The 17,157-nt window shown below is 38.8% G+C and overlaps 1 protein-coding gene across 1 annotated transcript; it reads right to left on the minus strand.

Moving 5' to 3' along the window:
- Nucleotides 1-790: 790 nt before the first annotated feature.
- prod (proliferation disrupter) lies at nt 791-2,795 on the minus strand. The gene is made up of 3 exons (XM_067777799.1): nt 2,458-2,795; nt 1,753-2,392; nt 791-1,688 (listed from the first exon to the last, which is right to left on the minus strand). The coding sequence occupies exons 1-3, from the start codon at nt 2,656-2,658 to the stop codon at nt 1,417-1,419; spliced, it is 1,113 nt and encodes a 370-aa protein (XP_067633900.1). The 5' UTR covers nt 2,659-2,795; the 3' UTR covers nt 791-1,416.
- Between the last annotated feature and the right edge of the window lie 14,362 nt (nt 2,796-17,157).

A 17,157-nucleotide genomic window follows, 5' to 3' on the forward strand; every position in this document is an offset into this window, starting at 1 on the left:
CATTACAGGTGGTGTTATCCCATCAGCTGATTGCTTCTTCTTGATAATTTTCCATACAACGCCTTGTACTGCAACATGTCAGTTAATCGAAATCAATGAAAATTTTCTTTTGACTTGACATTCTTCTGCACGGCGAATTGGTTGAATTCGCTTTGCCACCACCTGGTATAGATTCGCCTTGATTTGTGAGCCAGATAATTTGTTAATAACTTCTTTTTAGGTTGGCAACGCGGCCTTTAATATACCTACTTTTTCAAAAATAGATGTCGCTTCCAAGGCGAATTCATTACAGGTGGTGTTATTCCATCAGCTGATTGCTTCTTCTTGATAATTTTCCATACAACGCCTTGTACTGCAACATGTCAGTTAATCGAAATCAATGAAAATTTTCTTTTGACTTGACATTCTACTTTACGGCGAATTGATTGAATTCGCTTTGCCACCACCTAGTATAGATTCGCCTTGTGTCGCTTCCTAGCCTTTCGCCGTATGAGTTAAATGCAAAACAGCGGCGACATCCGCCTATCACATTTCACGTGTGCGAAAATTTCACGACATCTGCTTCTCAAGTCTCTCAATGATCCAGAGCATTCCCATGAGAATTGAGCGTGAGCCGGAGCTGTAAAACTCACTGAAAGACGGCAAATGATTTTGTATCTCTCAAAGTACTTGCAAGATCTTCTCAGACAAACCTTTTTTGCTATTTTAGCAACTTTACAATCAATATGATTTTAAGAGGGACAATTAACATTTTCTAAAACCTTAAGAAATTTTCGTAATTACTTTGAAATTAATTTATTTAAAATGTAATATTTTTGTATTACATATTTTTGAATATTCCGTTAACACACAATGAATATGTAATTAAAATCATTATACATACCACCTAATCTATTTACTATTCACTGAACCAAGTCTCTTTAACTCGACTCTAATTGCAATTACATACATACTCGATATATCTATAATTATATGATTTAAAAAAGACGCAATGCATTGGTTCATGCCTTTGCTTGGATATACATGCACAAACAAAACATGTCGCAAACCAAATCGACTAACAATCCCTAAAAGGGCTATGGCATTCGAGCCGCACTCTAGTATCTGCTTACATGTACTAACCGACTCGAAGATGTTGATCGAAGTTTCCTTTATTTATATTAACTTCTGATTTTTAGGCTTAAAGTATCTTAAATACTTTTATGAATTATAAATATGCACGTAATTGATAATTTTTAAAACATGAATTAAGTTAGAGTTTTATAAAGCATTAGATCGACTACTTTAAACTATTTAATAAGTATTAATTATTTTGGGGGTGATTTAAAACTAAGTAAAAAATATTTTTGAACAAAATTGTAGAAATTATGTCATCGTCTCGTTATCTTATAGTTTTTTATAAAAATAGTAAATATACTATAATGATGGATAGTGATAAACAAACCCTGGATTGTTAAATTTAAAACGCGCTATTTCGAACTTCAGCTTTTCTGCTTTAATATCAGCCATGCGCTTAAGCTGACGCGCAATTTCACGTGAGTCCGCAGAATTACCAACACCTACTAGCTGTGCTGTTGTATTATGGCTGTTGTGTGTAGTGTGGCTACTGTGAACCGTGGGGCATTCTGTTTGCGCCACACCAGTGTTATGTATTGTTATGCGTGGTTGTGAATGGGATGCTTTTTTAACTACGTATAATGTAAAATAAATTTATTAGTATCTAACTTATGTGCAAAGAAAATACAAATTTACCTTCGTAAATAACCTGTTCAGTGGGTGGATGAGTACGTAATCGTTTTAATGGCATTTCACCGTTAATGAGTTTGGTGACAGTAGTTGCGTGAGCTGGAGTTGATGTTACCATTGTTTGCACTCCAGTTGCCACATTGCCAGCTGTTGCTGAGGGTCCCAATGTGTGACGACGGTGTGTTATAAACTCCAAATGATCCTGATTCTGTTCATCGTCGGTATATTGCGCATTCTCTACAACTATTGTTCGATAAGTTGTTGTTGTGCCTGCATTGCCTGCACCACCAGTATTAGTAGCCACAGAAGTGTGCACATTATTTGACATTGAATGTGTAATCATATCGTCATGGTCACTTTCATCTTGTATAATATCCTCTTCGTCATCATCGCCGCATATTGCTTCTTCAACTACAGCTTGTAGTTCTTTTTGTAGAGATTCTGATGTACGCTGGTGTTCTACTTCATCATCTTGCTCTTCTTTCTCTGATTTTAGAGTTATGCTTATCGGGTCTGTTACAGCACTTGGAACTTTACCAAAGAGATCGAGTGCTTTCAATTCTAGGGATGTTAAAGATACGTCTTTTTCCCCTGAAACGCTTCGTCTGTATTTGCAGCGTGTAGTATTTTTCCAATCATTCAAACGCTAGAAAATAAGTCGAGGCATACATATTAAGCAACATTTTGTTTTGGTATTTCATCATTTATTACCTTTCGCCACTCTTCGGCAGTTAATGTTGGTCCACTTTGGCAAGTATTTAGCTTATCTGAAAGTTCCTTCCATTTTTTATGCAAATAATTACTTTCTACATCGCGAGGAATACGTCCAGTAGCAAAAATGGAGTCCTTTTCCATCATATCCAAATACATCATGTATTGATTGGTGGATGTGCGCTTCTTCCGCCTATCCATCCTGTGATGATGTTCAGAGGTTTCGGACGCCGTTTTGTTTTATATTTGCCTTATTTTGGCTTCAAAATAAATATATTTTAATACAATTGCCGCAAACCGCCACTTTTTTTCTGTAAACAGTGTTTTGCTAGCATCTGTTAAACGGTTGCCAACTTACACTGTGTTTCAGATCCAAAATATATTACAATAAATACCAAACCTCGGGAAAATTACCACTATATCTATATGATAGCGGAACACTTCTAATAAACGTCCAAAATTATCGAGAGGGGTGTTAAAGACGTTTCTCGGATCTCGAATCTAGGATTGCGTATCCGAAAACAGTAGTTAAAGGTTTTGCTTCTATGAAGAGTTATTTTTGGATGATGTCGTCTAGAACTCCCAAATAAATAAATAAATAAATGACCAATATATTTGAAAAATTTGTATGACCAAGCGGAAAAATAAATATATAAACTCAAGTTTTTTATAGCTTCTACTTAAATTTTTAAGTGTTTTGTTCAAACAAATTTAAATCTTGAAGAAATCTTACGCTTTTGTATGGTAAGATATGGGCGGATATTGGTGTGGCGAAAAACTTCATACAAAACTTAAGCGAAAAAGCATACGGTAATAGGGCTCCAGAAATTTCTGTACGTTTTGTTGGCATCAAACATTTCAAATACATCCCGATTTATTCCAAAAATGATTTAAAATTTTCCAAATTCTGAAACATTTATTTTTACGCAATTCCTTGTTCTCTATAAAGGGAACAAAGCTGTCATATAAAGCCAGTTTGTAGTTGCCTTTTCAGCACTATATTGTTTATCGGGCCCATCTTCCTTTTTTTTGAAAATTGAAAAACGTAGGGGAATTCCTTAAAAAGTTATCATTGTGCTGAAGTACGGAGAACGTTTTCCAAACACTTAAAAAACTCTGCTGGGGTACACCATGAATTCAATAATAGTGTGCCACTCAATTTGTTTTCTGATCTCGAATAGGAATAATTCATCACAAGTATAAAAATTATCCGTAAGACGACAGGCAATAATTGTTTATTACTACATATCAATATAGATAACTCAAATGCAAATTAACATGAACATGTCATAAAAGATCACTTGTGTTGAATACAAAATACAACAGAAAAGTTGCCGTTTTTGATCCAAATGACGGAAGATGGCATCCATGGCCATCAATGAAATTCGTTCTTTCGATAAGTTCCGTTTTCAACGAAACCAGCAATATTACCAGACTGATAATAGCTGTATTTCGTTGCTACCTATTACAACATGGCTCCATTATATGGTTGGCTCATCTCATCAGCTGAATTTATTTATTTCATTGCATGGTCGATGGGATTGTCAAATGGAGATGGCAAACTCAAAATGGCAACATTTTCTTAAACATACAAACACTGCTAAGTTTTATGCATGGTTCAACTATACATGAATAAATAACTCCAATTTGTAATAATGCAAAATGGCCTTTATTAAAGTACTTCACAATAACAAACTGTGCAACGAATAGCTTGCTTAATAACCACACTGATTGATAGCTCAATGAAACTCTACTATTCAAAATAACACTGCTATTGCTCGCTAGATATCGTCTTAATCAACTGCTTGACAACTCAAATCAAACTGAATTACTTCTTACTCGCTTGCCCCGCTTTTATAGTTTACGCTGCATACTTCTTCGATTTCCAGAACTTACTAGTTGTTTCGGCTACAAAATCGCCAGCCACAACTACGTGCACAAATTATTGCTCTCTCTTGTGACAACTCAGATAAGATATATGCACGTGTTTGTGCATTGCCGCTCCGCTGCTCGTATACGTACATATGTGTAGACGCAATTATTTATTCGTTTATGTAGATACATAAAGATTGAATTATTGATGTGAATGTTTGTAGTTTGCGCACATAGGCATATAAGTAAATGCATCTGTGTGTGACATCTCTCTGGGCTGCCTTATATATGTGTATACTTGATTTAATTATTAACGTAAATACTGCTTGGCATGGCCTTAGCATCGCCTTAGTGATGGGATAATTTAGTGATGCTAATATCCGTGACACCGCCCTCCACCTAAGTCTGATCGTCCCGATCAGACAAATCTCTCGATCTAAACGTTGCTAGCCTTTCCAAATGGACCACCTTCATTTTGGTTCGTGGTTTACCGATGGTTTGTATGCGGTACAGTACATCGTTGATCCGTTTTACAACTTTGTATGGGCCTTCCCAATTACACTGCAATTTCGGGGACAAACCTTTTTTACGTTGTGGGTTGTATAACAGCACCAAATCTCCTTCCTGAAAACCTTCTGAATTAATTGCTTTATCATATCTGGCTTTCATCTTGTCACTCATAATCTTTGTTCGTTGCCTTATCAGATCATGTATTTCTCTTAGCTCTTCTTCCAAATCACTAGTGGATTTCCTCACATTTCTCTCCGCATTGGCATCTATCCCAAACTTCAAATCAGCTGGCAGTCTAAGGTCATTGCCAAAAATTACTTTTGCAGGGGTTTGGCCCGTTGTCTCATGCACTGCTGATCGGTATGCCATCAAGAATAATGGTATGCGGGTATCCCATTTTTTATGGTACTTGTCCACTACTTTCCTTAAGTGCTCCTCCAATGTTCTATTGAATCGTTCTACCATACCATCGGATTGAGGATGCAATGCAGTTGTCCGTGTTTTTCGAATGCCCAATGACTTACACATTTCCTGGAACACAGCTGATTCGAAATTCCTGCCTTGGTCAGAATGTAACTCCATTGGTACACCATACCTTGCAACCCAATTGTTTATAAAAACTTCTGCTACCGTTTCCGCTTCTTGATTTGGGATTGGGTATACCTCTGGCCATTTGCTGAAATAATCCATAACTACCAGTACATATTTGTTTCCGCCGTTGCTAGTAGGAAATGGACCGGCGACATCCATAGCGATCCTTTCAAATGGCGCAGCTGAGTTATATTGCTTCATCTGGCCATGACTTCGTGTTCTGGGCCCTTTCGCTCTGCTGCAATCCTCGCAGTTCGCAATCCACTCAGTGACCGACTGACGGCAACCAACCCAATAGAATCTCTGTTTAATCTTCTCGAGCGTCTTCGTGATTCCAAGATGACCTCCGCTTGGACCATTATGCAGCTCGCTGAGCACATCAGGAATCCTCTTTCTGGGAACAACTATCAGTTTATTCTTGTATTTACCATCCTCACTCTCCCATACACGATGAAGGCAACCGGATATCAATTCCAAACTGTTCCACTGTGTCCAATATGACTTCGCAATGGGACTCTCTGCTGACATCTCTTCTCTGTTTGGTCTTTCATTTCGTTCGAGCCCTTGCATAACACGTGACAGATCTGCATCTTCTAGCTGGCACTTTCTTAGCTGTTCCTTGTCCCATTCATCTGTACATGTTATAGTCATTAGCCGGACATCTATAATGTCTTCTTTAGCCTCGGCTTTTGAACAGTGCTTGCATTCCAAACTACATGGTCTTCGTGACATTGCATCGGCATTTCCATGGGTACTACCTTTTCGATGCTCAGTGGAAAAGTCATAGCTTTGTAGTCGCTCGATCCACCGTGACAATTGTCCTTCCGGATTACGGAACTGTAGTAGCCATTTTAAAGCTGCGTGATCTGTCCTGACACGGAATCGCTGGCCGTAGAGGTATTTGTGAAAATGTTTAACGCACTCTACCAATGCCAACAGCTCTCTCCGCGTAACGCAGTAGTTCCTCTCTGGTTTTCCAATCGAACGGCTGTAATATGCAACTACCTTCTCCTGTCCATCGACCAGTTGTGATAAAACGCCTCCTATAGCATATCCACTCGCATCTGCATCTAGAATAAATGTTGCTCCTGGAATCGGATATGCTAACATTGGGGCAGTGCACAAACGCTCCTTCAATGTTTGGAAAGCCACTTCTTGCTCCTTCTTCCATTCAAAAGCTTTATTTTTTCTTGTAAGCTCATGGAGGCTATGGGCTACGCTGGAAAAATTTTGTACAAATCGGCGGTAATATGTGCACAGCCCAAGGAAACTTCTTAATTCATGTAGGTTCTGTGGTCTTGGCCAATCCTTTACAGCCTCTATCTTTTCGTTCGCAGTGCAGATGCCCTCTGTCGTTACCTTGTGACCCAAATAATTTACTTCCTTTTTAAACAGCGCACACTTTTTGAGACTTAACTTCAGACCAGCGCCAGCTATTCTTTGGAAAACTTCCTCCAAGTTCTTAAGATGTTCATCGAAATTCTTGCCCAATACGATGATGTCGTCCAGGTACACCAAGCATGTTTTCCAATGTAGTCCTTTCAATACCTGATCCATGAGTCTCTCGAAAGTAGCTGGTGCATTACATAGTCCAAAGGGCATTACTGTAAATTGCCAAAGACTATCTCCGACGCTGAAGGCTGTTTTCTCTTTGTCTTCCTCCTTTACCTCCACTTGCCAGTAGCCGCTTTTCAAGTCCAGTGTGGAAAACCATTTTGTACCAGAGAGCGAGTCCAGAGTGTCGTCAATTCTTGGCAATGGGTAGCTATCCTTTTTCGTAACGTCATTCAACTTCCGGTAGTCCTCGCAAACCCTCATTTTTCCATCCTTCTTCTTTACAAGTACTACCTAGAGCTCCAGGGACTAGCTGATGGTTCGATGACGCCGCTGTCGCTCATTTCTTGTATAATTTGACTCACAAGTTGCCGCTTCGCCAGTGGAACACTACGTGGAGCTTGACGGATCGGCCCCGCATCTCCAGTGTCAATTTGATATTTCACAACGTTGGTGCGGCCTGGTTTAGAACCATCCTGGTCAAATATGTTCGCGTACTTTAGGAGCAGTTGTTTTGCCTTACTCTGATATGCTTCCTCTAGCCCCTGCGTCCATGCCGTGATGTCATTTGAAAGATTAGTATTACTAGCTGAAACGTGTTCCTGGAGCTGTTCACAGTTAATAACTACTTCAGCCTCTTGGCATCTTCCCAAAATAGCTCCTTTAGTCAGTTTGAGTGGTGAATTGAACTCATTGAGTACTCTTACTGGAACACGTCCATCTTGTTTTGTCATAGCCAGGGTTTTTCCTACAAGTATGTTCAGTGCTGATTTGTTTGCTGCTTCGACAACCCACAATTTGTTTGTCCCACAATCTCCATCAACCTTTGCCCAGATGACTGCTTCGAATTTTGGTGGTATTCGCTGACTCTCTTCCACCAGCACTCGTTTACTGCTGTAGCCTCTCTCGTAGCCGAAATTAAGTGGTACATCCATGTTCTTATATCGCATCGTCTTGCTTTGCATGTCGATCTTGATGCCCTGGTCGATTAAGAAGTCCACTCCAATTATGATTTCATCAGCAATCTCTGCCACTATAAAATTGTGTACTACCGTGACGTTCCCAATTGCGACTTCACATGATACTTCTCCTAGAACCGTGCTGTCTTCTCCAGTGGCTGTACGCAATCTTGCTCCATGCAATGGTGTTATCTTCTTGTTGATTAAATCCGCTCGAATGATGGAATGAGATGCACCCGTATCTACAGTCAGTAAACGTTCCTTTCCATCCACATGTCCTCCGACAATAAGATTGTTTGACCTTCTTCCTATTTGTGAGATAGAGATTATGGGGCATTCAATTGAGGGAGCCAGCTGTCGCCCCTTGCGGCTGACTCGCTTTAGTTAGCGATTGAGTGGACTTGGAGATTTGCTCATCTCCTTCAGCTTTGCGTTTACGGCCACCCACATTGTTGGAGCTATTGGGACCGGTGCTGCAATGTCGTGCAATATGACCTGGGTTGCCGCACTTGAAACATTTAATAACTCCGGCATTTTTCTGTTGTGATCCCTTCAGTGCTTCCAAAATTGTGTCTACCCATTCTGGCCTTTCTACTTCTACACGATGAGCCTTATATGCTGGTTTACTTAATAGGGAGGCAGTTTCCTGAGTCAATGCATGTGATACCGTTTCAGCAAATGTCAGTTTTGGGTTCGCGTATGTAGCTCGCTTCGTTTCCACGTCTCGTATGCCATTTATAAAACTCTGGATTTTTACCCTCTCGGTGTATTCCACGGGTGCGTCCGCATTTGCGAGATGAGCCAACCTTTCAACATCTGAAGCAAACTCCTGCAATGTCTCATTTGCTTTTTGGTAGCGGTTTTGCAACTCAATTTGGAATATCTGTTTTCTATGCTCGCTTCCATAACGTCGTTCTACAGGAACCATCAATGCGTCATAACTGTTCCGTTCGTACTCTGGAATAGTCTGTAAGATTTCGGCAGCTGGCCCTTTCAATGCTACCAAGAGCGCGGCAACTTTATCTTCCACATTCCAGTTGTTCACTGCTGCGGTCTTCTCAAACTGTAGCTTAAAGACCTGGAAAGGAACAGAACCGTCAAAGGATGGTGTTTTTAGCTTTGGATTACTCGCTGAAACTGCTGGACGATTTAATTGTAACTGCTCCATACGATCCTTCAAATCATCGACTTCTGCCTGAAATTGAGCGATTTTTGCATCCTGCGCTTCCAGCTTTGATGTTACCCTGGCTTCCTGTGCTTCTAACTGTGAAGACATTTGTGCCACCTGTAATGATAAGCGCTCTTCTTGTTCTTCCATCTTTGATGTTATGCGTGTCTCCTCCGATTCCAGTTGGGATGCCATATATGTCTTCTGTTCTTCCAATTGCGTTTCCATCTTGGATGTTATACGGGTTTCCTGCGACTCCAGTTGGGATACCATATACGTCTTCTGTTCTTCAAGTTGTGAAGAAATTTTTGTTTCCTGTGCTTCAATCTTCGATGTTATTCGGTTCTCCTGCGATTCCATATATGTTTGCTGTTCTGCCAGTTGAGATGACACTGTCGATGTTTGAGCAGATATTGCAGCTAAAATCATGTTCAATTCTGTACTGGTAACCGTCTGCGATGTTTCGTTTTTCTCTTCAATTTTTGTTGTCTCCTCGCTATCAAGATGAAAGACATGCTCTTCCACATCAATTCCTTCTGCTTCCATTGCCTCTCGTAGCCGTGCCTGAAGTTCAAGTTTAACGCCGCTTGTATTCAATCCACGGGTCTCCAACTCCTTCTTTAGTTGCTGGATCTTCAATTCACGGAACTTTGCCATGTCCTTGTTGTCCTTTGGAATTTATTCAACAATTCCTCTTCTGACACCAATTGTAACGAATTTGCTTGTAAATCCTCTTATTTGCAATCCTCTGCTAAGTTCGAATCACTAAACTGTTGAATAAATAACTCCAATTTGTAATAATGCAAAATGGCCTTTATTAAAGTACTTCACAATAACAAACTGTGCAACGAATAGCTTGCTTAATAACCATACTGATTGATAGCTCAATGAAACTCTACTATTCAAAATAACACTGCTATTGCTCGCTAGATATCGTCTTAATCAACTGCTTGACAACTCAAATCAAACTGAATTACTTCTTACTCGCTTGCCCCGCTTTTATAGTTTACGCTGCATACTTCTAGGCTCTTCGATTTCCAGAACTTACTAGTTGTTTCGGCTACAAAATCGCCAGCCACAACTACGTGCACAAATTATTGCTCTCTCTTGTGACAACTCAGATAAGATATATGCACGTGTTTGTGCATTGCCGCTCCGCTGCTCGTATACGTACATATGTGTAGACGCAATTATTTATTCGTTTATGTAGATACATAAAGATTGAATTATTGATGTGAATGTTTGTAGTTTGCGCACATAGGCATATAAGTAAATGCATCTGTGTGTGACATCTCTCTGGGCTGCCTTAAGTTGAGAACATTGGTGCTTTATCGGTAAACGTATCGGTAACCTTATAACAGCTGATTCGACCAACTTTATGAGAATCAATGCAATCGATTATTGGTGCCGCTAAGGTCGTAACCGTATCGTAGCCAACCAATTGGGTTTTGGTTTACCGTCGTAACGATAAACAGCTGATTACGTTAGGGATACGGATACAGCGATACGACATACGGCACCAATGACTCCGGCTTTATATATGTGTATACTTGATTTAAACGTAAATACTGCTTGGCATGGCCTTAGCATCGCCTTAGTGATGGGATAATTTAGTGATGCTAATATCCGTGACAATATATATTTCAATAGAAAAGGAAAGCATAGCATTAATGCAATGGTTGTACGTATATACATATGTACGTACATTCCTATGTACATATGTATTTTTATATGTAAATCCTTTCTTTAGAACTGTTTATTGAGTAATCGCATTAGACATGCTTTATCACAGATATGTAATCATAAGCTATCCCAACAAACATTTAGGTTAGAAAACGATTGGAAAACGAATCGAGTTCTGATGTATTTCTCTAAGGTAGAAGGTTAGAGGACGATTTGCGAAACTGTCGCGAATTATAGCATTCTCGATAAAAAAGGGACTTCGTTCTCGATATCGAGAAAAGGGTTAGAATTCTAATCGAATTCTAACGTCAATTACTAATGGGATTCTAATGAGAATTTTGAAGTGATGCGCAATTAAGTTATGTTATTTAAAATCAGCGAAATTTTCAGATAAAACCATCTCAATAATTTTTAGGTTATGGATATGGCGAGAAACCAAAAACCAATTGTTTATAGTAGCGTTAATCGATTACTTTAGCCATCATCCGGTGGCAAAATCCTGAGCCAGATAAATAATTTTGCTTGTAAATGCAACAACAACGATTTGAGCCAGATAAATCCAGGTAAAAGTCTGGTTCAATTTGTTAATTATTTCTTTTTAGTTTGGCAACGCTACCTTTAATAAACCTACTTTTTCAAAAAAAAAGTCGCTGCTTAGCCTTTCGCCGTATGAGTTAATTGAAAAACAGCGGCGATATCTGCCTATCACATTTCACGTGTGCGAAAATTTTACGACATCTGCTTCTCAAGTCTCTCAATGATCCAGAGCATTCCCGTGAGAACTGAGCGTGAGGCTGAGCTGTAAAACTCACTGGAAGACGTCAATTGATTTCCATAAGGTAGTTTCGATCAGCTGTTTTATCTGGTTATGGTTTTATGGTTATAAGTCACCATTAATTGGTCTTAATGCGTTAAACCTTCTGAAATTGCTGCGCAGAATATTAGTACTCCTAATTTCAATACGCATTATACTCAGATGCAACTGAAATATGTGTTTATGTTTCACCTCTTCACTAATTCTGTATTACCTCTACAAATGGTGTGTGCCCACTATTCACCGCAACCGATTCAGCTATATGTTATACACAGACATACAACAGAAGTTTGCGTCTCCGCTTTTCGGTATATGTTCTGTAGCTAGTTGCCGCTAGATGGGTCTCCTAAGCACTATCTAAGTGAGGTTACGGTTTTTGTTGTACGCGCAAACGTAGACGTATATACGTGTAAAAAAACACGGCTACTTTAAAATGTTTGCTTAATTGACTGCTTAAATTTTTGTATTAACTAGATGTTGGAGATAAATATTATGGGTACATTCTCTCTATTACACTGTGAAAAGTTTTCTACCCTTAACAACAAAATACATTTCCGAAATTTTGTCTTCGGCTTATACATTTTCTATACTCAAAACCATGCACTTTCATTAGAGCGGGTCTGGAGTATAGCATCAGGAGTATAGCAAAAACGTAATCTACAGATGATTTTAAGAAAAATTGCTAAGACACCATAGCTGTAAGTGCGATTTCGAGGTCACGACTTTTGCAAAATAGATATTTTGCATTGGAATGTAGGGTTTGGGCAAAAAATCTTCATAGTTTCTGATAGAATTAAAGGAAAAATACCATACTGGGCTCACTTTAAAAGTATTTTATGTACATTTCCGAACCTGTGTTAATATCTATAGTATTTTTGAATTTTAGCAGAGAAATTAGCCTAAAATGAACTTTTAACTACTATATTGTCATTTCTAATACATTCCTTATGCAATTTTTTTTCTTCACATCAGAACATTTCCAACAACTTTCATTCAGACAGTTATTATTTTTAAATAAAATAAAAATAAATGTAAGGCGCGATAACCTCCGAAGAGATCTAAGGCCGAGCTTCTCTTCCAATTTGCGTCGTGCTCCTCTTGATTTTTCCCTACAAATTGGACGGACGGGACCTACATGTTTTATGCCGACTCCGAACGGCATCTGCAAGGCAGATGAGTTTTCACTGAGAGCTTTTCATGGCAGAAATACAATCGGAGCGCTTGCCAGACACTGCCGAGGGGCGACCCCGCTTAGAAAAATTGTCTTCTAATTGAAAAATCTTATTTCTAAAATTTTGATGTTGCTTTGCCCGGGAGTTGAACCCAGGGCATACGGTGTGATAGGCGGAGCACGCTACCATCACACCACGGTGGCCGCCAAAGGGCCAAAGGGTTTTATTTAACTTGACTTGACAGGGTGGACGGCCGGCCGGCACGAATTTTGTAATTGAAATTTACATAAGTAACTTCCCGATAATCTACAACTTTGAAACTTGGAATATAGTGCAGAACCCGATGACAATGCAATAATAAGAAAAAAACTCCGATAGGTGGCGCATGGATCGAAATATTTCAAAAAATCGTATTTGTGGTCCGATTTGGAACACATAATACATACATGAAAAGAAAGCGACCTATGATGTCCGATTTGGCTCGTATTTGGAACAAATATTACATAGAGTACAGACAAGCATACGTGGCGCAGAGTCGAGTATAGTCTTTGGAAGGATTATGTATTGAGGACTTAGATTGTAACAAATTGCTAGGAAAGAGTCCTTGTAATAATGAGTCACTAAATGAACTAAATAGAATGAGAAATAATAGGCAATTAAATAAACACTAAAAACTAGAAAACAAAAAATAATAAAAACAATTTTTTAAGTTAAACGGTTTTATTGAAAACAATACTTACATGAAGTAATAATAATAATAAAAGCTAGAAAATAATTATGTGGGTCCTAGTTACTAGTCATCACACTCCTCAGCAACCTAGGGCGTTGATCAGACAATTAAATAAAAGCGTTGGATGCGTCAAATTTCTATTGATAGTCATAAGTAAGACCAACTGAACCTTAATAAGGTTTCACGCGCCCAACGCTTTTATTTAATTGTCTGATTAACGCCCTAGATTGTTGAGGAGTGTGATGACTAGTACCTAGGATCTACCTAATTATTTTCTAGCTTTTATTATTATTATTACTTCATGTAAGTATTGTTTTCAATAAAACCGTTTAACTTAAAAAATTTTTTTAAATTGTTTTATTTCGAATTCATTTTAGTAGAAAAAAATTTTCAAAAAAAAACCTATATTCTCAAGTAATAAGCAAAATTTTTTTCTACTAAAACGAATTCGAAAAAAGAAAAACTGTCTGAATCAAAATTATTGGAAATGTTCTGAACTTATTTTAGATGTAAAGAAAAAAATTTTCCATAAGAAATTTGTTAAAAATGATAATATAGTAGTTAAAAGTTCATTTTAGGCTAATTTCTCGTAGTTTAAGCCTGATATCTCTCCTAAAATTCAAAAACACTATAGATATTAAAACAGATTCAGAAATGTACGTAAAATACCTTCAAAGTAAGCCCAATATGATATTTTTCCTACAAATCTATCAGAAGCTATGAAGATTTTTTGGCCAAATCTTACATTCAAAAGCAAAATATCTATTTTGCAAAAGTCGGGATCTCGAAATCGGACTTAGAGCTATGGTGTCTTCAGCAATTTTTAGAATCATCTGTAGATTACGGTTTTGCTATACTCCTGAGGCCCTATACAGTAACTACGAGTTTTGAAAAGTACATTTTTCTTTCATACGTATTATATGAAGAAAAAGTGTACATTTTAAAACTCACTGTTACTGAATAGGGCCCCTGATGTGCAAAAAATTTGACCCCCTCTAAATTACATATTGTGACGAATATTAGTGACACTATGTGATATTCACGTCACAAGTCTGATGCTAAGTAAATGAAGCCGAAACAACAATAAAGCAGGCAATCACTTGTATCCACATAAACGAATCAATCATTATGTCCACACATATGTACGTACACGCAGCGGAGAAGAGACGCACAAACACATGCATATATCTTATCTGAGATGCTCCCAAAAGTAGGCAATTATCTGTGGAAGTGTTACTCATATATACATGCGCATATGAGAAGCTATACACGTGCATCTGCAGTTATAAGTTTATAGCAGTAACTAAGTCAATTTTGGAAACGCTTAGAAATATGGAACGAGGAAATCGAAGAGTATAAAAAGCAGCAACAATAGAGGCACGACAATCAGTTTGACTTAATCAAGCTATCAGTTGCGAATTATAAGTGTTATTGTGAAGTACTTTAATAAAGGCCATTTCGCATTATTGAATAGTGGAGTTATTTATTCAACAGTTTAGTGATTCGAACGTTAGTAGAAGGTAGCAAATAAGAGGAACTGCACATTCGTTACAATTGGTGTCAGAAGAGGAATTGTGGAATAAAGAAGAATCAACAGCAAAAACTGAAAAGAAAAACGAAACATCGCAGACAGTTACCAGCGCAGACTTGAACATGATATTGGCTGCAATATCTGCTCAAACATCGACAATAGCATCTCAACTGGAATCACAGGAGACACGTATAACATCCAAGATGGAAACACAACTAGAATCCCAGGATAACCGTATAACATCCAAGATTGAAGCCGCGGAAAGACAAGTGTCATCTCAACTGGAAGAACAGAAGACATATATGGCATCACAATTGGAAATACAGGAGGCACGCATTTCAGAAATGTTGTCGGAAATAACATCTAAAATTGAAGCACAAGAGGCACGTATATCAGAAATTTCGGCACAAATTTCAGCACAGGTATCATCGCAGATCTCTGCATAACTGGAAGCCCGCATGGAAGAGAAACTAAAGCAGTTTCAGGAAGGGTTCAGTGGTCGACAAGATAAAATGGAGGCCGAGATAGATGCTTTAAAAGATCGTACTCAGGAGTTACAATTGAACCGTCCAATCACTTCAACGTCTACTCTGAAGGTAAAATCCCCAACGTTTGATGGTTCTGTTCCTTTCCAGGTATTTAAGCTCCAATCTGAAAAGACGTCAGCAGCGAACAACTGGAATGCTGAAGATAAAGTTGCTGCACTGTTCGTGGCTTTAAAAGAGCAGCTGCTGAGATCTTACAGACCATTCCAGAGTACGAACGGAACAGTTATGACGCATTGATGGCTGCTGTAGAACGAAGGTACGGAAGCGAACACAGGAAACAGATATATCAAATAGAATTTCAAAACCGTTACCAAAAAGCTAATGAGACTTTGCAAGAGTTTGCTTCGGATGTTGAAAGGTTGGCTCATTTGGCAAATGCGGACGCACCCGTGGAGTACACCGAGAGGGTAAAAATCCAGAGTTTTATAAATGCAATACGGGACGTAGAAACGAAGCGAGCGACATATGCAAACCCAAAACGCACATTCGCAGAAACGGTATCCCATGCACTGACTCAGAAAACAGCGTAACTTTTGAGTAAGCTCGCATACAAAGCTCATCGCGTGGAAGTGGAAAGGCCAGACTGGGTAGACACAATTTTGGAAGCATTAAAAGGAACGCAGCAGAAAAACGATGGTGCCGCCAAATGCTTTAAATGTGGAAAGCCAGGGCACACTGCACGTTATTGCAGTACCAATCCTAACAGTTCCAGCAATGTGGGTGACCGTAAACGCAGAGCAGAAGGAGATGAGCGAATCTCCAAATCCATTCAATCGTTAAACTAAAGCGAGTCAGCCGCAAGGGGCACCAGCTGGCTCCCTCAATTGAATGCCCCATAATCTCTATCTCGCAAATTGGAAGAAGGTCAAGCAACGTTTACTGACTGTAGATACGGGTGCATCCCATTCCATCATTCGATCAGATTTAGTCAACAAGAAGATAAGACCATTGCTTGGAGCAAGATTACGTACAGCCACGGCAGAGGATACCTTGGTAGAGAAGTAGCATATGAAGTAGCAATTGGCAACGTCACGGTACTACACAATTTTATAGTGGCAGAGATTGTTGATGAAATCATAATTGGAGTGGACTTCTTAATCGACCAAGGCATCAAGATCGATATGCAAAGCAAGACGATGCGATATAAGAACATGGATGTGCCACTTAATTTCGGCTGCGAGAGAGGCTACAGCAGTAAACGAGTGCTGTTGGAAGAGAGTCAGCAAATACCACGAAAATCAGAAGCAGTCATCTGGGCAAAGGTTGATGGAGATTGTGGGACAAACAAATTGTGGGTTGTCGAAGCAGCAAACAAATCAACACCGAACATACTTGTAGGAAAAACCCTGGCTATGACAAAACAAGATGGACGTATTAAGGTAAGAGTACTCAATGAGTTCAAGTCACTACACTCAAAAAATTTTATTGGTAAAACTAACCGAAAAACTATGTTAAAACGGCTCCAACCTATAAATATTGGTGAAACCAACCAATAGAAAATAGTTAAAAACCTTTACTGAAGTCGTGGTTAAAAATTGTTAATTTTACCAAAAAGAAACGGTTGATAT

This window comes from Eurosta solidaginis, chromosome 3 (assembly GCF_040869045.1).
Source record: "Eurosta solidaginis isolate ZX-2024a chromosome 3, ASM4086904v1, whole genome shotgun sequence".
Classification (NCBI taxonomy): Eukaryota; Metazoa; Arthropoda; class Insecta; order Diptera; family Tephritidae; genus Eurosta; species Eurosta solidaginis.

Coding starts and splice junctions, on each gene's coding strand:
- prod (XM_067777799.1), bottom strand. CDS start 2,658: ATGGATAGGCGGAAGAAGCGCACATCCACCAATCAATACATGATGTAT. Junction 2,393..2,457: donor CTGCCGAAGAGTGGCGAAAG/GTAATAAATGAT, acceptor CTTATTTTCTAG/CGTTTGAATGATTGGAAAAA. Junction 1,689..1,752: donor TGAACAGGTTATTTACGAAG/GTAAATTTGTAT, acceptor CATTATACGTAG/TTAAAAAAGCATCCCATTCA.